We start from the raw sequence: 19,858 nt of genomic DNA on the forward strand, positions 1-19,858 counted from the left end.
ATTTTATTCATTAAAAGAATAAAAGAAAGTGTTACAAAAATCAAGACTCAGCCCTAGCATCAGTTGTGGCAGAATCCTCTTTGGCCATTCTCATCCAAGGTACCAGGGATGATGTCTCATTTCTTTTATTCCTGTATTTGATTTTCCCGCCTTTCTTCCCTGTTGTGGGTTAGAGTGGGATCTTGCGCGTGCTAGGCAACTGTTCTCTCACCATACTGCAGTCATTCATAAGCCTTTGATATAACTAGCTACAGCATTTACAAGGTTCAAGGAACAGGGGAAAAAGAAAAACTTCCTTTCAAAAAAAGGAGCACAGCCATGAAAACCATCTGCTATATGGTACCAGGTCACAGGGACCCCCTGGTCTTCCAAGCGCTTCTTGTAGAGCAAGCCATCATCCCGGACAATGTCCCACTGAAGGGTCACCACAAATGCCTCAGGAACCTGAGCAATAATTTTGTCATCTGCTATGAGGGGACAAAGATCTTCCCTCATAATATGTTTGATTTCTAGATAGGCAGCCTCATTAAAAGGTGCAGGTGACTCTGGTTGCTGGTATTTGCTCCTGAACATTTTAGGGATGTTCTCAGGGCCTAGCCATTTCTCATACTTCTTCCAGGCATGTGGGGGCATCCAGGCACCTGTCAACATAGCATCTTTCCAGGAGGCATCAATGGCCAGATATCTAGTAACACAGGTCATCATGAAATCTTTGGTGAGAAATGGAACATTTGCATTCTGCAGATGTGATGGAGACTGGAGGAAGAGTGGCTGGAGCATTGGATATATCAGGACCTGAGCCCGGATCTTGGGAAGATCTTCTCTGCCCACCAAGGCCTGTGTGATAAATGCTACAGCCCCAGCTCCAATGCTGTCTCCGCAGAACACAACCCGGGAGGGGTCCACCCCATAGGCATGCAGAGACTTCAGGAAGTGAATGGAGGCATTCAGACAATCATGTGCAGAAGAAGGATGATGGTAGTAAGGAAGCTTTCGGTACCTACAGAAGGAAGACGGGGGACAGCACATCAGTGTGTGCAGGGAACTCTGAAGACTTTTTGAATTACATCCTCTACTCACCCAAGAGTCTAATTGATTTAATCTTCTACATGACCCCAGCAATGGAAGAGTGTCATCCCTATTTTCCCCTGTGTGAGTTTGAAGAAGCTGCCAAAAGTCAGTTACTTGAATTCTCTATTCAAACCCATGTCTTGATTAGATATAGTTGACACATCATGCAAGTTGGAACCTATTGGCTTTGAAGATAGAATGAGGGCTAGAGAGATGGCCTAATATTTAAATGCTAGGTTCACAGCTAAAACTATGATGATAGAACAAACTATAAAGACAGAAAAGAGGAAACTGAAGATTTAGTTGATCCTGCTGTGCCTGTAAGCCTAGGTAGAAAGAAGAAAGATGAAATCAAGGTATGGCTGTGGCTGTTTTCAACTATGGAAGTGAATGAAAGGAGGAGAGGGGACAGGAAGGAATGAGAGGGGAAAGGGGTCAAGAAAAAGAGAGGGGAGGAAAGGAGAAGAGAGTGAAGAGGAAGAGAAAAGGAATAGAGAGTAGAAGAGAGGAGGGGAGAGGAAAGAATGGAGGGTGAGAGGGAGGGGAGGAGAGAAAGCTCTTCACAAGTCTGGCTCAGGCAACCCTATCAGGCACTGTCCACTGAAGGTCCTTGACAGTGCAAAGTCTCTGGTAGTGGCTGGTAATATAAATCTAGCTAAGGATGAGCAGTGAGCAAGCCAAAAGCAGTGCTTCTATATGGCTTCTACCTCAAGTTTTTGCTAGAGTTCCTGCCTTGCTTCTTTTGGTGATGGATGGTGACCCGAAGGTGAAAGTCACATAAATCCTTTCTCCTCTAAGTTGCTTTTGGTCAGAGCATTCCATCACAGAGACAGAAAGCAAACCAGGACAGCAGTTACTTAACGATGCAGCAGGCGCCTGCAGACGATCATCCAGCAATGACAGGGGCCTTCATTGGGATTTCCAACCACACTTACTCCTCTCCCATCATCTTCCAGGCCTTCCCTGGGAGAAGGCTCTCATGGGTGTGTCACAGTGTGTCCTCTTTATTTTATGTCATTGAGTCTGTTTATTCCAAAGACATTTGTTTGCTTTTACTTAATTTTTAATTGTGTGCACATGTGCATGCATATGTACATAAGTGACTGGCAGGGCCTGAGGGAATGAGGTGAGGGCATTGGATCCTCTAGAGCTGGAGTACAGGGGAGTACTAGACACTTAACTGGGGTCTTCTGCAAGAGGAGTACATGCTCTTAACCACTGAGTCATCTCTTCAGCCCCTAGAATACATTCTCTTGATTTTAATTATTTTGACTCCACAGGAAAGTTACTAAACTGTTAGCTTTTGAATATATTTTCCTTAATTTTATCCTGCTAGGATTCCTTTATCTTGGCATACCCTCGTGGTTCTAAATAGTTATGTAACGTTCTCTAATATCACATGGTTCAGACGCTTACTTAAAAGACTTCTTTGTTGAATAGCAGCGCCATCTCTGTGGGCAGCCTACATCTACATTAAGAAAGAAATTTGTCCCTGAAGCATTTTGTAAAGCAGAACTGTGGGCAGCCCTTTTCCCTCGTCCATCCTGGGACAGCTTATAGGAGCTTGCAGCTGACTAAAATTGGGAATATTGTACTCAGTAGGGTAAAAAACAAATCAAGAATATAATAAAACCACATATTGTCAAACTAAAAAAAAAAAGACTTCTTTGTTCATATCTTAGTGCCCAGGTGGTTGATTCCGTCATTGAGACATTATCATACCATGAAACTTCTAGCATTATTAAAGGCTCAATTACTGGTGGATTTGTAATTTTCATAATTTGGTTTCATCTTTCAGTAGTTACCATAACTGGTACTATTTTGGAAGTACTGTCACCTACTGGGGCATCTTACTAGCCCACTTAGCCAATGAGAACTAAGAGCACAAAACAGAACAGAAAGAAAATGTATAGTGTGGTAGAAAAGTTGTTGACACAGAGGATGAGGCTGCAAAAGAGTTTAACATATTTAAAAACAAATTGAGGGGATATAGAGCTATCTTAGTGGGTAAGAGTGCTTGCGGTTCGATCACAATGACCAGAGTTCAGATCCCAGCACCAACAGTTAGGTGTCCTGCAAATACCTATAACCTCAAGGGATCTGATGGTCTCTCCTGGCTTCTTTATACACCCACAACAACATATATACACACATACTAAAACCTTAAAATAAATAAATAAAACAACCAAATCAAATACTTTGTACTGGGGCAAAGGGAAAGAGTCCTCCAGAGCTTCTTAGATATTAAACTGATTTCACTCATGACAAACTCCAGGATAAAATTATAAACTCATTTGAAAGACTTTTGCCTGAGATTATAGTACTGCCAGGGTGCCCAGCTTGCACTGGTCCACCTAGAAAATTGTCCTCCCGGAACACATTTCCTACTGATAATTGCCTAGGCATTCAAAGTTCATTGTGGCTATGTTCTAAGGGAGCCCAGCAAATGCTGCAACTAGTGGCGACCTGGGCATCATCTACACAATGCTGTATGTGCAAGCATGTGAAATATAGTCACTGGGTTGTGGAGACAGAGGCCAAGTAAAGTATGAGACAGCTGGTTTCCCTGCACCATACCTATGAGAAGGAATATGTAGGCTAAGCTCCAATGAAGACCTGAGGAAATAGGAGATCCAGGAAATTGAATAATATGCTGAAGGACACCACAAAGAGCAGATGGAGGTCACATAGACTTCTGCCAACAGGACTATAGAAGTACGAATGCCCGAAATTCTGGGGTATGAAACCATATCACCACGTATCAAATAAGAGCATAGAACTCTAAGACTTCATGTTTGCTCTGCTGTCTATTAGCCTTTCTTGGCCCTGGCTTTTGCCTCTATGACACCATTTCTTCCTTTTGTGAATGAGAATGCTTGTCCTGTGCCACTGTATGTTGGAAGAATGTAATTTGCTGTTTGAATTGTATGACCAATTCACAGCTAAGAATGGGACCAAAGTTCAAAAGACTTTAGACTTGAACCTTGTAACAGGGCTGAAACTATCAAACTTTGGGACTCTAATACTAGATGCATTTTACATGATGAGTTGACCATGACCCTTGGATGTTCAGGGGTGGGATATTATTGTGTGTGTGTGTGTGTGTGTGTGTATATACACACACATATACACACACACACACATATATATATATATATATATATATATATATATATATATTATCCCTCAAAAAGTTTATGTTGTCACCTTATTCCCTAGATATGGATCAAATCATTGATATATAACTAGATTATGGAACACTGGCATCATTGATGGTATATTAATTCATGAATTTATAATTTGATGGAATTATTAGACTGTGAATCTAATTGTAAGCTATAGCTTAGGTTCCGTCTTTGAATGTTACCTTGTCTCTGGCCCCTTCTCTCTTTGCTTTCTGGTTACCACAATAAGAACACATTTGATGTATTATACTCTCTTGCTTTGATAATATTCTGCCTTACGGAACAGCAGTGGAACAAGCTGGCCATAGACTGAATTAAGGTTATAGAACTTAGGGTCAAAATAAATTCTTCCCCCTTTAAGTTATTTCTTTGGTATTTGCAATAGCATGGGAAAAAAGTGCACTAAGAGTAATTAATTTTCACCACGGCTATCTCACTCAGTTCCTAATGATGAATGGCTTTCCAGGGTTTTTCTCATTTGTATGAATCTATGCTCATATGTGAGAGGGTCTGTTGGGACAAAGACATGTAGGAATGCCCCTCCTTGTATTTTCCCCTGCTTTGTGAAGAAGCCGCCCACCATCTGAGACTACTCACCCCACTGACAGCAACACTGAGTCTGTCTCTCGGGCCAGGAATGTACACAGGTTATGGTAAAAGTCTGCAAGAGAATAACAGGCATGGCGCACTGTATGAAGAGAACCCAAAAACTCCCCGCCACAGCCCCATGGAACCAACTGATATGGGGACCATGGGATGATCCCTCTGTTCCTAGTATTGTTCTTCTGAAGTGACTCAAGCTACCATGCCAGGGCAAAGTAGGACATCTGCCATAATTTCTTGAGTGTTGGGGGCATAAGTGAACTTTGGAGCACATCTTCTGCACGGTTTAATTTTAAAGTGGGGGAAACTGAAGACCAGGAAGTTTTGAGGTTCTAACTGAACAAAGCCATGTTTGGAGGATTAGCCTGTGGATATGAAGAAATTCACATATTGAACTGAATGTGGCAGCACATGCTTGTGACCCCACCTCTTGGGATATAACATCAAGGTGAACAGGAGTTCAAGTCATTCTCAACTACATAACAAATTGGAAACCAGCCTGGGCTACAAGAGAAGATTCACATATTTATTTGATTAGGAAACAAATGATGAGTAGGTGGACAATTTGGATTAGTATGGTGGTATATTTGAAACTCTAGGAGGCAGGTCCACTGGCATTAGTGGGTAGAAAATCTTTGCCCAGGTTCAGGAACAGAAAGAACTCTCTTTGATTTAGCCCATTCCCTTGATATACAAGGACCATTATCAGTCTTGTGTTCATCTTATGTCCAGGCTGCCACAACTCATTGGATAACGATCTTTGAATTGTGCCAAGCAGGCAGTATGAATCTCTAAATGGCAACAGATAATTCTAGTATTTATGGAGGCTTACTCTGTGGGTGCACACCAGTTACATTGTTAGGCAGAGGATGCAAGTCAGCTTGGAGGAAAACATGACTGGGGAGGTTCTGATCTGAGCTGTCCAGTCAGCGTCTGTCAATGACCCTACCCTCATAGGTTCTGAACACTGCGCAGTAACTTTATTTGAAGACTTTTCAAGTAGGGTGGATCCACCTAGGGGAGGAACTGAATCAAGGTATAGAGAGTGTCTGTGATGTGTGTACCCTTAAAAGTCTCAAGAGAAGTTTGCATAGACAATATGGTATCTCTAATAACTGTCCTGAACCCTAGGACCTGCGTAGACATTGTTGTCTTCCAGTCTTTCAAGTAATTCCTGTTTCAGAGCTTTGAACGTGTTACTTGCCCCCTTTTTCAACTTATTAGGACAAGAGTGAGACAAATGGGAGACCACAATGGGCGCTAAATCATGGGGCCAGGTAAACAGCATTTGATGCAGTATCTTCCAAAATCAAAATTAGAGCCAGCGTATGTCATGAAGAGCACACTTCCAGGACTGTGTTTTGTTGCACCAGGTGGCTCTAGTGAGGGAAGGGGGAAAGGCTTACATCTTCCGCTCCTCCACTTGCTCATGCCTCATTTACCGCACATCGAGAAAAAATAGAGAAACTCCTTAAAATACCTGCACAAACAAGGACTTTTGGAGAAGGGCCCGAGTTCTCAGGAAATAACGCACAGGGACGCAGACAAGTGTAGAGACGGTCTACAGAACAGGAGGCCATCTTTCCTAACCGTGCATCTACTGGAGAATTGCTATTTAGAATATACAAAGAATTCAAAAAACTGAGCAAGAAATCAAACAATCCAGTCAACACATGGGCTAATGAAACAAACAGACAGCTCATAAGATGAAATAGAAATGGCCAATAAACATGAAAAAAGAACTCCAACCTCACTAGACATTAGAGAAGAGCAAAGTTAGACTTCATTGAAATTCCTTCCTGCCTCAGTTAGAACATCCATCATTAAAATAATAAGCCATCAGAGAAGTGCAAATCCAAACAATGCTGAGATTCCATCTTACACTTGTAAGAATAGCCAAAATCAAAAACACTGATGACAACTTATGCTGGAGAGGATGTGGGGTCAAGGGAACACTCCTCCATTGCTGGTGGGAGTGTAAACTGGTACAACCCCTTTGGATATCAGTATGGGAATTTCTCAGAAAATTAGGAAACAACCTACCTCAAGATCCAGCAATACCACTTTTGGGTATATATCCAAAGAATGCTAAATCGTACCACAAGGACATGTGCTCAACTGTGTTCATAGCAGCATTATTTGTCATAGTCAGAACCTAGAAACAACCTAAATGCCCCTCGACCAAAGAATAGCCAGGAAAATGTGGTACATTTACACAATGGAGTACTACACAGGAGAAAAAAATGACATCTTGAAATTTGCGGACAAATGGATGGATCTAGAAAACATCATAGTGAGTGAGGTAACCCAGACCCAGAAAGACAAATATAATATGTTCTCATTCACAAGTGACTTTTAGACATAAAGCAAAGAAAAACCAGCCTACAATTCACAATCCCAGAGAACCTAGACAATGAAGAGGACCCTAGGAGAGACATACATGGATCTAAGCTACACGGGAAGCAGTAAAAGACCAGATCTGCTGAGTAAATTGGGAGCATGGGGAGCATGGGAGAGGGTAGAAAGGGAGGGGAGGAGAGGAGAGTGGAAAATATATAACTCAATAAAAACAATTTAAAAAATAATAATAAAATAGAAATTAAAGAAAACATCAAATAGGTATGGTGGTGCATGCCTTTAAACCCAGTACTCAGCTGAGGCAGAGGCAGTTGGACCTCCATGAGTTCAAAGCCAGCTTGGTCTACAGAATAAGATCCAGGAAAGGCAGGGCTACATAGTGAGACCCTGTCTCAAAAAATAAAGAAAGGAGCACAGGCAGGAAGGAAGAGCAGGGGACAATGACAACAAATGCCAGAGAGGGATGCATGCAGAGAAGGGACACTCCACACTGTTGGTGGGAATGTAAACTAATCAGGCTACTACGGAAATGCCTCAAAAATTAAAAGTAGATCTTCTCTATGGGCCACCCGTACCACTCCTGGATATTTAGCAGAGATGCTTGCACACCAGTGTTGACTGTAGCATTGTGTACAATACCTAAGCTATGAGACCAACCTGGGTGTTCTACAACAGAGGAATGAATAAGAAAAATGAACTACGGATACACAGTGGGATTTGAAGTTACGTTGATTGCAGGAAAATGGGTACAACTGAAGATAATTGTATTAAGCGAATGAAGTCCGTCTCAGAAAAGCAGATGTCACCCCTTTTCTTTCATTTGTGAGTGCCAGGTTTTATGTGTGTATATATATGAAATTAGAAATTAAATTAGAATTAAGATTGTCTAGGGAGCAAATGAGATTAATAAGGGGGGAGGAGGCAGAAGATAGTGGTTTATGGAGAGGGTATACTCAAGGAATATTATATAGTTATATGAAAATAGCCTTATGCAATCCAGTATAATTAAATATAAACTAAAAATATTTAGAATAAGCTCCTACTCTGTGTTTGTATAAGGAACTCAGCCCTGTTAATTCCTGTTTTCATATGAATTCTTTGTTCTTCATGGCAATTTTCCCCTGAGTCTTTTCTAATGGGTTTGCTTTTGAATTATGTGTGTGTGAACATGAGGAGTGTGGAGGTCAGAAGAAGGCGTTACAGGAGCTGGAGTTCCAGGTCCTTGTGAGCAGCCCTGTGCATTCACAGGGAACTGAACCTGGGTCCCCTGCAAGATCCCTCCTCACCTCTGAACATCTTTCTCTTAATACTGTTTTGAAATGTGATATCGTTTGTCTTAGTGTCTGACTTTCTAGAGTCCTTTGTTTTGCAGTCTAGAGCCCTGGCCTCACTCAGCTGACCCAGATCTCCAGTTATGTAGCACTGGCTCCTCCCATTCCTTGATCCCGGCCTCCAATCTCACTTTATTGGAGAGACTGCTTACTCAGAAGCAATGAGGTGCTGGGACTCCAAGTCAGTTCCTATTCTGGGCCTCCACGGTCCAATCTAAAGCCCTCACCCTCTCATTTGTGTTCTGCAAGGTCCAGCCTCTTACTTTGACTGACAGGCCAATGAGAGCAGGGACTGAGCCTTGTTCTCTAGTCTCTGAGAATCCAGTGATAGCTACAACACAAGTTTCCACTCTCAGTGTTTCCATTCTAGGTGAGAGAAGACAGAAACTAAGCAAGGAAACATACTGGGGTCCAAAATAAACATGGACAAAGTAAGCTCTGTGACAAGTAACAGGGAGACCCTCTAGATAAAATGTTCCCTTTTCTCCTCTCAACATTCCCCAAGCAACTCCTTCTTGCTCTTTAAAATATCTGACCTCTTTTCCCATGAACTGTTGTTATGCACATCATGTATATACATATATATTCCTAAATATTCATACAGCCTTCTCAGTCTGTATAATGCTACTTATATGTATGCTTACAGGGCTGCCTATTTGTTCTTGGATGACAACAAGAGACATGTTAACCTAGACTGAGGAAAGCCCACAAGGCCTCAACCCTACACAAAACACGACAGGCAGCGGGCGATGGTGGCGCACGCCTTTAATCCCAGCACTCAGGAGGCAGAGGCGGGCAGATCTCTGTGAGTTTGAGACCAGCCTGGTCTACAGAGCTAGTTCCAGGACAGGCTCCAAAGCCACAGAGAAACCCTGTCTCGAAAAACCAAAAAAAAAAAAAAAAAACACGACAGGCAACTAAAGAATACTAAGACAAGAGAAATAGCCTTCTCTAGGGAAGAAAACAACAATTGGTTATCCAATGCCAAATGGTCAGCCCTGAATTGTACTTTTAAAGATTCTTTTTTTTTTGAGACAGGGTTTCTCTGTGGCTTTGGAGCCTGTCCTGGAACTCCCTTTGTAGACCAGGGTGGTCTCGAACTCACAGAGATCCACCTGCCTCTGCCTCCCGAGTGCTGGGATTAAAGAGGAGTGCGCCACCACCGCCCAGCCTAAAGATTCTTTTTTTGTGGAGAAAGAACCAGCCAGACCATTAACAATGGAGCATCGGGGTCACTATTAGAAGCAGGGCTTAAGGGGGTGAGTCATTGAAGGTGGATTTGGACCAAGGCGACCCAGAAGATTTGAGAGCAATGAGTGGATTTGTAGAACAAAGGGGATTGGAGGTTGACCTCACACCTAATTTTCTGAAAGTCCTACTAGGCAATCACTGCCTCCACCTCAACAGAGATATGAAATTATAGAAAACATTGTCATGGAGGCAACAACCCCATTTACTGGCATGGTCTTCAGTCTTAATCTGCCTGTCACAAAAGGAGCTCCTATGACTACTTGCTTTGACTCCCACCAAAGAGATCCTCATGGGAAAGTGGGTGGGTTGTGGAAGTTATACTTTCTTACTACAGGGATCTTCCTTACCTAGGCTGCCCAGAAAGGTACCTCCTCCATGTAAGAAGAGGATTCCTCGCCGGGGCTTGGAGGAGGCTGCCTTGGGTTGAAAGAGCCTCACAGGGATTGTACCAAAACGCAGGTCCTTCACAAACACACCAAGGTTCTTCTTCCACACAGAGCTGTCTTGTACAAAGCGAAAAAAGTGGGGTGTGGAGCAAATGTTCATCTTCTCAAGTATATTCCCCTGTAAAAAAGAGAGAGCAGTTGGATGTTTTCATAGCTCCCCTGTCCTTTCCATCCTGCAGGCTGCCCAAGCTGCTATCTGTCTCAGTCATGGACTTTCCAAAAAGCTCCCACTTGAATGTGGTTAAACTAGTTTCTCCCAGGATGCATGAATATCCAAAGTTGTTCATGAAGATCTAGAACATGGGGGATGTGAGCAGTAAGGAAAGAAAAGCCATGCCTCCTTGCAGACAGAATTGCCTGGTGGTCTTTCTAGACCCGTGGCCCAATGGTTCTATGTCAGTCTCAGCTCAGTCCCACCATGTTGTATCTGATTTCCATGGAACAGCGAGCCTTTGTTGATAGTTTTGCCCATTCCTTCACAGAGTATGAGGAAAGCCACTCTTCCTGGTCCTTGTTCCACTTGACTCTTATTAGTCCCGTCTTCAGAGTCCACAGCAAAGCCCAGGCTTGCTCTAGAGTCTGTCACAGTCTTTGTAGCGATAAGGCCTGTCTTCAGCCCTCACTGCTTCCCAAAACTTTGCACTTCAGGGAAATTCACTATACCCTTCTTTATAGTTCCCTCACTTACAAAGCAGAGAGCAATTATCATCTGCTTCAGACTTGTATAAACGGAATAAAGGGAAGAAGTATTAGAAATTAGCACAGAATTGAATTGGCAAAAGCTGGCTGCCATTTGGCTGATTTCTTGAGCATCACTAATGCCCTTGGCAGTGACAATACGATATTCTCCAAATGTGAAGAAGGCTGTCGATGGGGATGAGACTACCAATAAGCCTGAGGTCATGACCTCTGTAATTCCCAAGAGGACAAGAAGTGGGACTGGAACCTAAAAGCTATGTATGTCTGTCCATAATAAGTAGATCAGCTCTGAGGCCACTGTAGGGCTGAGGTTGTGACTGAATTAGTGAGCTAGCTGTCACTTCTTACCACATTCATGGACATCAAAACAAGGCATAACAGTAGACTTTCTTTGTCATAATTTGATCCACATTGTACTGTCATGTGCTCTCTTTCTCCATAGGAGAAACACTGAGAACTTTAGAAGATGGTTGGGGCCTTAGATAGTCCCTACACAAAGCCTCCAAGATCTCTTCTGGAAAGAGGGCATTTGTTATATTTTCCTGGGTGTTCTGAGGGTAGCCGAGTTCCTGAGCCTTGTCCTCTGGGAAGTTATTACAGCCTATGCCTCAACCAAGAGCGCAATGACCTAGATTTACATCAGTCCACACTGACAGGGAGCTGCATGAACAAACCCTTCTAGGGTTCCCCCTAATAAACTATTGGAGTTTCTGCCACACCCAAATCCTAAACTCCTTTGCCTTTTTAATTCAACTCTCTTTGTTTACATGTCCTTTTAGGTAACAAAAAAAATATTTTATGTGAATAAGTGTTTTACCTACATGTATGTATATGTACCATGTGCACACTTGGTTCCCTTAGAGACCAGAAGAGGGAATCAGGTTCCCTAAAACTGAAATTAAAGATGGTTGTGAGCCACTATGTGGGTGCTGGACACTGAATCCTGGTCCTCTTCAAGAGCAGCATGTGCTTCTAACCATTGAGCCTCCTCTCCAGTCTGGTTTAAAGGTTTTCTAAGCCCTCGGGTTAATTACTTCTTAATAGTTTGTGAAGTAGAAAGACCTCACTCCTTGCTTCGGGTCACATAATGCTATTAATATATCAAATTATTTTTAAGTTAAACTTTCTTTTGATGATTTCATTTCCTGTAACCCAGGACTGAACTTAAGACATGATAAGACTTTACTTCTGCCCTCCACAAATCTATAATAAACTAATTTTTACTAGCAGCAACCATTGCCTGGGAGATACTAAAAACCCAGGACTCTAGCTTCTGAGAGCTGTCTCTACTTATTCCAAGCTGAACAACAGCCATAGACTCTTACACATCTCATGAGGCTAGGCTCACATATCCCTCACTGAAGGGTCTTGTTTTACTTATGAGGAATCAGAAGTATTTTAACCAACCAGATAAGGGCTTACTGACACACGCTGCTCAATCCCGACAGAGTCACCAAGGGCTCCAACTTCCCAATCCAATAGCTGACATTTGTAAGGGCTTCAGACTTTCTATCAGCTCCCCACTTTCCCCCTTGCTGATTATTCTTCGTGGAAGTAAAGGAAAAGCGAGCACACATCCAGTTCACTCAATAGCCTTCCTTAACAGGCCCTCAGCACTACACCTTGCAAATCACTGACTAATACACACTGGCTGTTAGACTATGTGATTCTTGGTAAAACGCTTTCCCCAGGCTGCAGTTCTGCCTATGCTGGCAAGAAATGATTAAGAAACAAATCTTACCCATGTCATCGTGAGATGAAAGCAGTAGTGCAGAATCCGAAACTTCAGGGGGTGCGTGAGGGCAGGAGGCACATCAATAGTGAGGAGGTGATCTATGAGAACCCACACATTGACTCCCATGACCAGGAGGCACATGGTAGCAAGGAGAAGTTCCACCAAAGAAAGCATGATGCTCTTGTGCCTTCGGAGTGAGCTGAGGAAACCTGTGCCCCAGAAAGACTTTATAAATCTTACCCACAAACTCAGACACCTTATAACCTTCAGAGAGGCACCATGGCCTAAAGTCACCTCTTTTCAAACCCTCCAGCTATTGGAAGCATGCCCATGTGAACTGATTGCAACAGGTGGTAACCCAGAGAGGTTCCTGCTCAGCATCAGTGGAGCCCTTATACCCTGTACCCAGGTCAGAGTCATCTTTCATCACGCCACCCAGGAAGACACCAACCTGCTTAGGAGATGGGCACTGCTGGAGAAGTGGTAGAAAGGGATGCCAAGTGGCAATCAGTTCCCTCAGAGGTTGAGGATACTTGCTGAAGTCATATAAAGTACTCTGTGGCTCTCTTCTCGGGCATGAAATCAGAGATTAGAGAGGTGGTGTGTACCAAAGTAAACCACAATGAGGAAGGACAGAACGAGGTCCCAAACCACCATGTCCTATCCTCACCCCTCCTCTCTACTCCCTAGCCTCATTTTCTTAAAACCATAAATGGGTTTCACAATTGCTCCTTGTTTAAGCCCTGACCTTATGTCCTGCAGTCACGCATTTTGAGGTCTAAGGTCATGCTGTTCTAAACATGTCACCCTAATCTGAAGATATTAAATTCTGAGAGATATTAAACAACTTTCTTCTGAGCACATTTTTGTGTGTCTACGCATGCACACATGTGTATGCATTCTCTCTCGTGTGTGTGTGTGTGTGTGTGTGTGTGTGTGTGTGTAGCAGTGGAAATCAGGTGTTTTCCTCAGTTGATCTCCACTTTATTTATTAAGGCATGGTCTCTTCCTGAATCCAGAGCTCACCAACTATAGTCAGCTTGACTAGGGGATCCACCATGTCTCCTTTCTTACCATCATATCTGCCCAGACATTAAGTGGCCCAAGCTCCCAATTCTCACATTATGTCTTATGAACTGAGACATCTTTCCAGCACTGAGCACACTTTTTAAAAGATAAAATGAGAAATCCAGTCCCTGAATCTGCAGCCACTGCCTTTAATGGATTTTCCATGACCACCTTCCACCTGCCATGCCCTGGCATGGGTTTTCTACTCTCTTTGTGGCTTTTTTTTTCACTGCAGAAATCTTCTAGTCTAAGTGGGCTCATGTAGGTTAAAATATTCATTAATATGCTACATTTAAAAGTACTCAAGAGATAAGTGTCTTCGTTAGGTATATAATAACATGCCAGAGACCATGGATTTATCTTCATTATCAAAATCCCCCAGTGGGTGCTCATCAGCAATTGATGGTGTAAGTCACAAAACAATCTCACACCAGTGGAATTATGGAATTCTATAATTCCATAATCATGGAATTATGATTAATAAAAGGGTTATCTATTTAATGGGGAAAACTTAAAGATCACTGTCCTAGACAACAGCCCTCAGTGCAACCAGGAACAGAGTCTAGCAGCTGGAAGCAGAGCCAGAAGCAAGAGAGCAAGAACAGGGCTACCACTACTTTTGAAAGCAAAAGAGATCATGCCCAAGTAGGCTGGTATCTTAAAGGCTATTGGCTGAAGGAGCAGAAGGAACTCCCACAGCACCTCCCCCCTTTAAGTAAGAGAGTTCCAAATCCAATACAAAACAATATACACTAAGAACAGATATAAAGTATAAGATTAGAATTACAATCAGCATAAACAATATTATGCAAGGAACATATGCTAAATGTTTTAATAAACAATCTATCCTGAGAAGTCTAAGTCTTATATTGGAAATGGCTTGACTAGATCATAAGAGGATGGTAACAGGTGGGGCGACCAGAACAGTAGAATTCTGGGAAAAGGAAAGACTCAGTCTGCAGTCATCACCCAGACACAGAGGAATCAACATGAGATGTATCACTGATAAAAGGTACCAAGCCACGTGGCTAACACAGACAAGAACAATGGGCTAATGTACCGTGTAAGAGTGAGTTAACAAGAAAGCTCCAGCCAATGGGCAACCACTTTATATATAATGTAGGTTTCTGTGTGTTTCTTTGTGACTGAAAGGCTGGGGGACTGGGGGACAGAAACCTGTCAACAAGGCAGGGCCTTCCCAGCCCTTGACTGCCAGACCTCAGGCCTGCCTATAAGTGGAGGCTCTGAGTCCCACGATGTGAGGCAGACAGCTAGCTGTCACTGCCTGACTTTATTCGGAGGAAATGCGTTGACTATGCAGAAGCCCTGTGCGTTTTTACCTGGTCAGTATTTCTCACTTGTTACCAGTTCCTTCCAACCTCTTACCTTGCTGTTGTACGAAAAATGTTTTATAATGAAAGACCTTCACTGGGGATTGAGCTGCATTTAATAAAGTCTATGTTTTTAAGAAAAAAGTTTAAAAAAAAAAAGAGGATGGTAACTATGACTATCTAATCTTCAACCCTATCGAAGGCCTGAGAAAGGAGATAATATTACTTGAGCAGGCAGGGAATGCAATCAAGTAGTTTCCAAAGCAAGCAATATATGATGGAGACAACTAGCTATCTGAACAATCACTTAAAGTCTCATTTTGCAGCGCTGAAGCAACCAACTTTGGCTATGGCCTAACATAATTTACAAACCATTTTCAGAGGCAGGAAATTTTTCAAAACCGTCTTATCCTATCTTGGCAAGATTTGACAGTCCTGCTTATCCATTTCTGGATATCATGTAACTTGTCAGTGGTTGAGGCATTGTCAGTTCCTTGTCCAAAGACAAGTTTTGCCAAGAAGAAAACAAGCTCCAAGTGGAGTGTCTTTGGCGTTCAACTTTCTCTCGGGAACAGATTGGTGCTGTCAGAAGCAGTCATGTCTCTTGTCAACAAAACCCTAAGTTATTTAAATGTCATGTTCTACAGATCCTTGAAGTAGTTGAAGATTCCTTATCTAGACAGAATACAGTCTCTATATATCTAAAGAACCTAATTGATCTGACTGTATATACAACAAACACGAACAACTATTGACCTATAATAATTAATACCTTATTATGTAACTTAAAGAGTAAAACTTCATGTCAGAATATTAAACATTCTATAAATAAATGTGCAACAAATGAGGGCAGTGACCTCAAAATATAAACAATCTATAAGTATTTTGATCAGAGGTAGGAGTAATATATAATGTAATATGAAAATATATCCTAAAAGTTGTATCAATATACAAAATGTCCTAAACCAAGGTAGAAACATGAATATATACAATCTGAAAAAATAACTTTGCATTGGTATACAAATGTAAACAAAAGTAACAGATATAATTTGAACTTGTATCAATATACAAAAGCTATACCAATGTAAATTATCCATTTATAATAACTAACAAGTATTTACTCTACCCAACCCTCTATCTAGTACAAGCAATAATCATCAACCCCTAAACAGTGTTCCCAACCCTATGAACAAACTTTTTTGGGATAGGGGACACCATCCTCTAGAATTGCTTCCTGCTTTTATGGTGGCAATGTTCTCTTAATGGGATCCTGCAAAAATTAAGTGGTGGTTAAGTTCCAAAATTACTGTCTAGCAATTTCTGGGCAGTCAATAGGATTTTTTGTTTTGTTTTGTTTTTCAAAGTTCTCATTTGGAGTTCTGGCCAGAACATGAGAAGGCGCACCATTTCAGCAGCTGGTACCCAAAACAAGCAGTCTTATAGTAGTTCTGTCTGCATTATGATGTCATCTCAGCTAGGTGGAGTTATTGTTGTAGGTCCCTATCTTCCTGGAAACTTCAGAGATTACTGCAGGAAAAGGATTTGTAGGAAAATCTATGTTCATCATGAAAAACTTAAACATCATTCATATAAACATACATTCAATGAAGAATATGATATAGACAAAAAAGGCATGAAGAAAGTAAAATTTTTTCCTAAAGTCTTTATTCTGTCCCATACCAGATGGCTCCTGATATGAGACAGAAACTCTGAATGTTCCTTTTAACAACAAGCTTGGATTTAGAGAGGTACAGAGCCATTGTCCAACTCCAAAACCAGCTATGTTTGTGTGTGTGTGTGTGTGTGTGTGTGTGTAAATGTAAGTACCTGGATTTATAAACCATATTCTGTTTTCTAGATGCTCCTTAGTGGATAGTTATTTTTTCTTCTGTCAGCATTCAAACATCCAAGGTCTCTTGATTTTTTTAATGATGTGTATTTTCCTGCAAAGATAAGAGCAGAACCCTGCCCTAACCCTTATGAGCTTTATTTACCACCTGTATGATTGTCACTGTTGTGGATGTGGTATCATCTCCCTTTTTCAAGAGGTTTCTCCTTTTCAAAACGAATCTTTATTAATTTTAATGGTATCCATAATTTTTCTTCTCCTGTGGAAATAAGAGCAAAACCCTTTCCCCAACATAGTACATCTCCTGGTTTCCATTTTGTGGTCAACACATCCTTGAAATATACCGGTTGATTCAATTCAGAAGTTTTTTTTTTTTTGTTATCCAATGCCCCTCTGCTGCTGTTGTTTCTTTCTCATTAGCATTAAGAAAATTCAAGGTTAATAAAGCATTATACAATCTATTTCTTGGGGTATTTTCCATCCCTTTCTGTTTGTTCAGCATATCCTTTACAGTACAATTTGGCCTTTATATAACTGCCTGACCTGTAGAATTATTTGGTATACCTGTAATGTGCTTTATATTATAATAAGCAAAAAATCATTTCATTTTCTTAGATACATATGCTGGACCATTGTCTGTCTTTAGTAAAATGATAGTTAAGATGGTTGGAGTCTCTCCCAAACCACAGGTGTGTCTGCAACACAGGGCAGTGGAGGGAATTTAATAAAGTAGCCTTAGGGTGAGACAAGGTGACCAGTTCAGAGATGTCACTGAGGGGCCTAGGAGAGGCTGAAGATCAGCAAGGACAGGTTTCACGTTATATCTTTAAAGAGTCCTCTGATTCAGGGAGAGGGTCAGCACAAAGTGGGGCGATGAGACCTTTACTCGGATGCAGAATGGAAGGGTCAGGCATTGTGGCCCCAGCAGAATTAAATAAAATCCATGGGACTGGGATCCTGGTGGGACAGACTGGATAAGATGGTAGCTGTAAGGATGGAGGGATGGGAAGGGAGGGGGTAGAGAGGAGAGACGAGGGAGGGCAATATAGGGAAATGAATTATTCATACTCATTACCCTGGAAGCTTTGATCTCGCTGCTCACTGTTAAACTGAGACTACGGCATAGATGTGACTCTCAACTTCAACCTACTCACTACGGAAGGATCCTCAATGATTGTGTGCTTTGACTCCATCCCGAAAGGACCTTGCAGGAGTGTATTGAAGTTATGCAGGTCTTGAGGTACCTCTTTCCTCACGCCCCAGGGTTGCTTCTTACCCAGGCTGCCAAACATGGCACCCCCTCCGTGGTAGAAGATGATGCCTCTCCTGGGACTGGAGACAGCCTTGGGCTGGAACAGCCTCGAGGGACATCCTCAAAACACAGATCCATCAGAGCCACTTTATGGTTCCTCTTCATAGCCACTGCATCTTGCAGAAACCGAAAAAAATGTGGGCATGGAGCAAATTCTCAGCTTCTCCAATATAGTCCCCTGGTGAGGAGGAGGAAAGACATAGAAAATTAAGGAGGCATGAAAAAGGAAAAGATTTTGAGAAGGGAGGAGACCTCTTTACCCCAAGTCTGATTGATGGCTGCTTTCACCTCTTTATGTAACAGGCAAGATGAGAAGTATTGACTTTTTTTATAAGATTTATTTATTTTTGCTTTATGTGTACGGATGTTTTGTCTTCATGAATGTCTATGCATCACATGCATGCCTAGTACCCATGGACCAGAGGAGGGGGTCAGATCTCCAAGAACTCGAGTTGCAGGATGGTTGTGAATCAAGATGTGGGTGCTCAGAACTGAACCTCAATGCTCTGCAAGAGCAACAGGTACTCCAGGCCCCTGCTTTTCAGCCAATAGCTTTTGGGGTGCCAGCCCTATGGGCATGGTCTGAGGTGCTACGTGTGTGCTGATAAGCAGAGAGGAGAAGCGTGCTCGCTCTCTTGGGAGCTCGGAGCAGAAGCAAGCTCGTGGGCTTGTTCACATCTCCTCCAGGCATAGTGGTGGGACTCTGCAGTTTCTACCTTGTGCCGTGTTCGGTAAGTCTATGTTTTCCTTTGTATTCCCATAATAAACATAGTTTGAGACTCTTTCAGTACCTCTCACATTAGCCTCCAAATGTTTGCTTGTTGTTTGTTTGTTTTGGAAACACATGGCCAGAAATTCACTATGTAGACCAGGCTGGCCTCAAACTAACAGAGAGTCTCCTGCCTCTGCCTCCCGAGTGCTGGGATTACACACGTGTACTGCCATGCCTTGCGTTGCTTAATGTTTGTTGGTTTTTAACTTATCAGTACTATGCTCACAAGTAAACTGCACAATTCACCCCAACAATCAGCTTACAGTCATCAAAGATAAAACTCCCTCTCCTCCACCTCGCCAGCTTTGCGCTCCCACCTTCCCACCCCTACCCTTACCTCTCCACCTCCCCATCCCCATCCCCACGTAGGTATGTGAACTTCGTTTTCTTTTTTTACTTTTTATTGATCCTTTGTGGGTTTTACATCATGCATGGCTGGCCCATTCATCTCCCCGTCCCTTCAGATTTCCCCTCTTCCCTTGTAATCTCCGCCCACAAGATAAAATAAACCTTAAAAGAAAAGGAAAAAAGAAATCTAAAGAAAAATCTCCTCGTGGAAGCTGCAGTGTGAGCCAGTGAGTCACACAGTACACCCTTTAGTCCACACATCTTTACTTGCAAGTGCTCATTGCAATGAGTCATTGGTCTGGTTGGAAACCTCTGATTTCTGTTGTTGTCGTTTTTATTCTTTGCTCTTACTCTTTGGGGGCTCGCCACCCAGCTCCCAAATAAATCATACATGGAGTCTTATTCTTTCTTATAAATGCCCCCAGCATTTGCTTGACTTATTTCTAGCCAGCTTTTCTTAAATTGTCCCATCTATCTTTTGCCTTTGGGCTTTTGCCTT

At 42.2% G+C, this 19,858-nt stretch overlaps 1 protein-coding gene across 1 annotated transcript; it reads right to left on the reverse strand.

The window, feature by feature from the left end:
- Window positions 1-225: 225 nt before the first annotated feature.
- LOC121441825 (arylacetamide deacetylase-like 4) lies at window positions 226-18,297 on the reverse strand. Its single transcript, XM_041643146.1, has 5 exons — window positions 18,204-18,297; window positions 12,686-12,888; window positions 10,147-10,363; window positions 4,854-4,917; window positions 226-1,000 (listed from the first exon to the last, which is right to left on the reverse strand). Exons 1-5 carry the CDS (start codon window positions 18,217-18,219, stop codon window positions 226-228), a joined length of 1,275 nt encoding a protein of 424 aa, XP_041499080.1. The 5' UTR covers window positions 18,220-18,297.
- Between the last annotated feature and the right edge of the window lie 1,561 nt (window positions 18,298-19,858).

Source organism: Microtus oregoni, unplaced genomic scaffold, assembly GCF_018167655.1.
Source record: "Microtus oregoni isolate MIOR12 unplaced genomic scaffold, Mior012 000081F_ref0000091, whole genome shotgun sequence".
NCBI classification, from domain to species: domain Eukaryota; kingdom Metazoa; phylum Chordata; class Mammalia; order Rodentia; family Cricetidae; genus Microtus; species Microtus oregoni.

Coding starts and splice junctions, on each gene's coding strand:
- LOC121441825 (XM_041643146.1), bottom strand. Junction 10,364..12,685: donor TTCATCTCACGATGACATGG/GTAAGATTTGTT, acceptor TCTTTTTTACAG/GGGAATATACTTGAGAAGAT. Junction 1,001..4,853: donor TCAGTGTTGCTGTCAGTGGG/GTGAGTAGTCTC, acceptor TTCCTTCTGTAG/GTACCGAAAGCTTCCTTACT.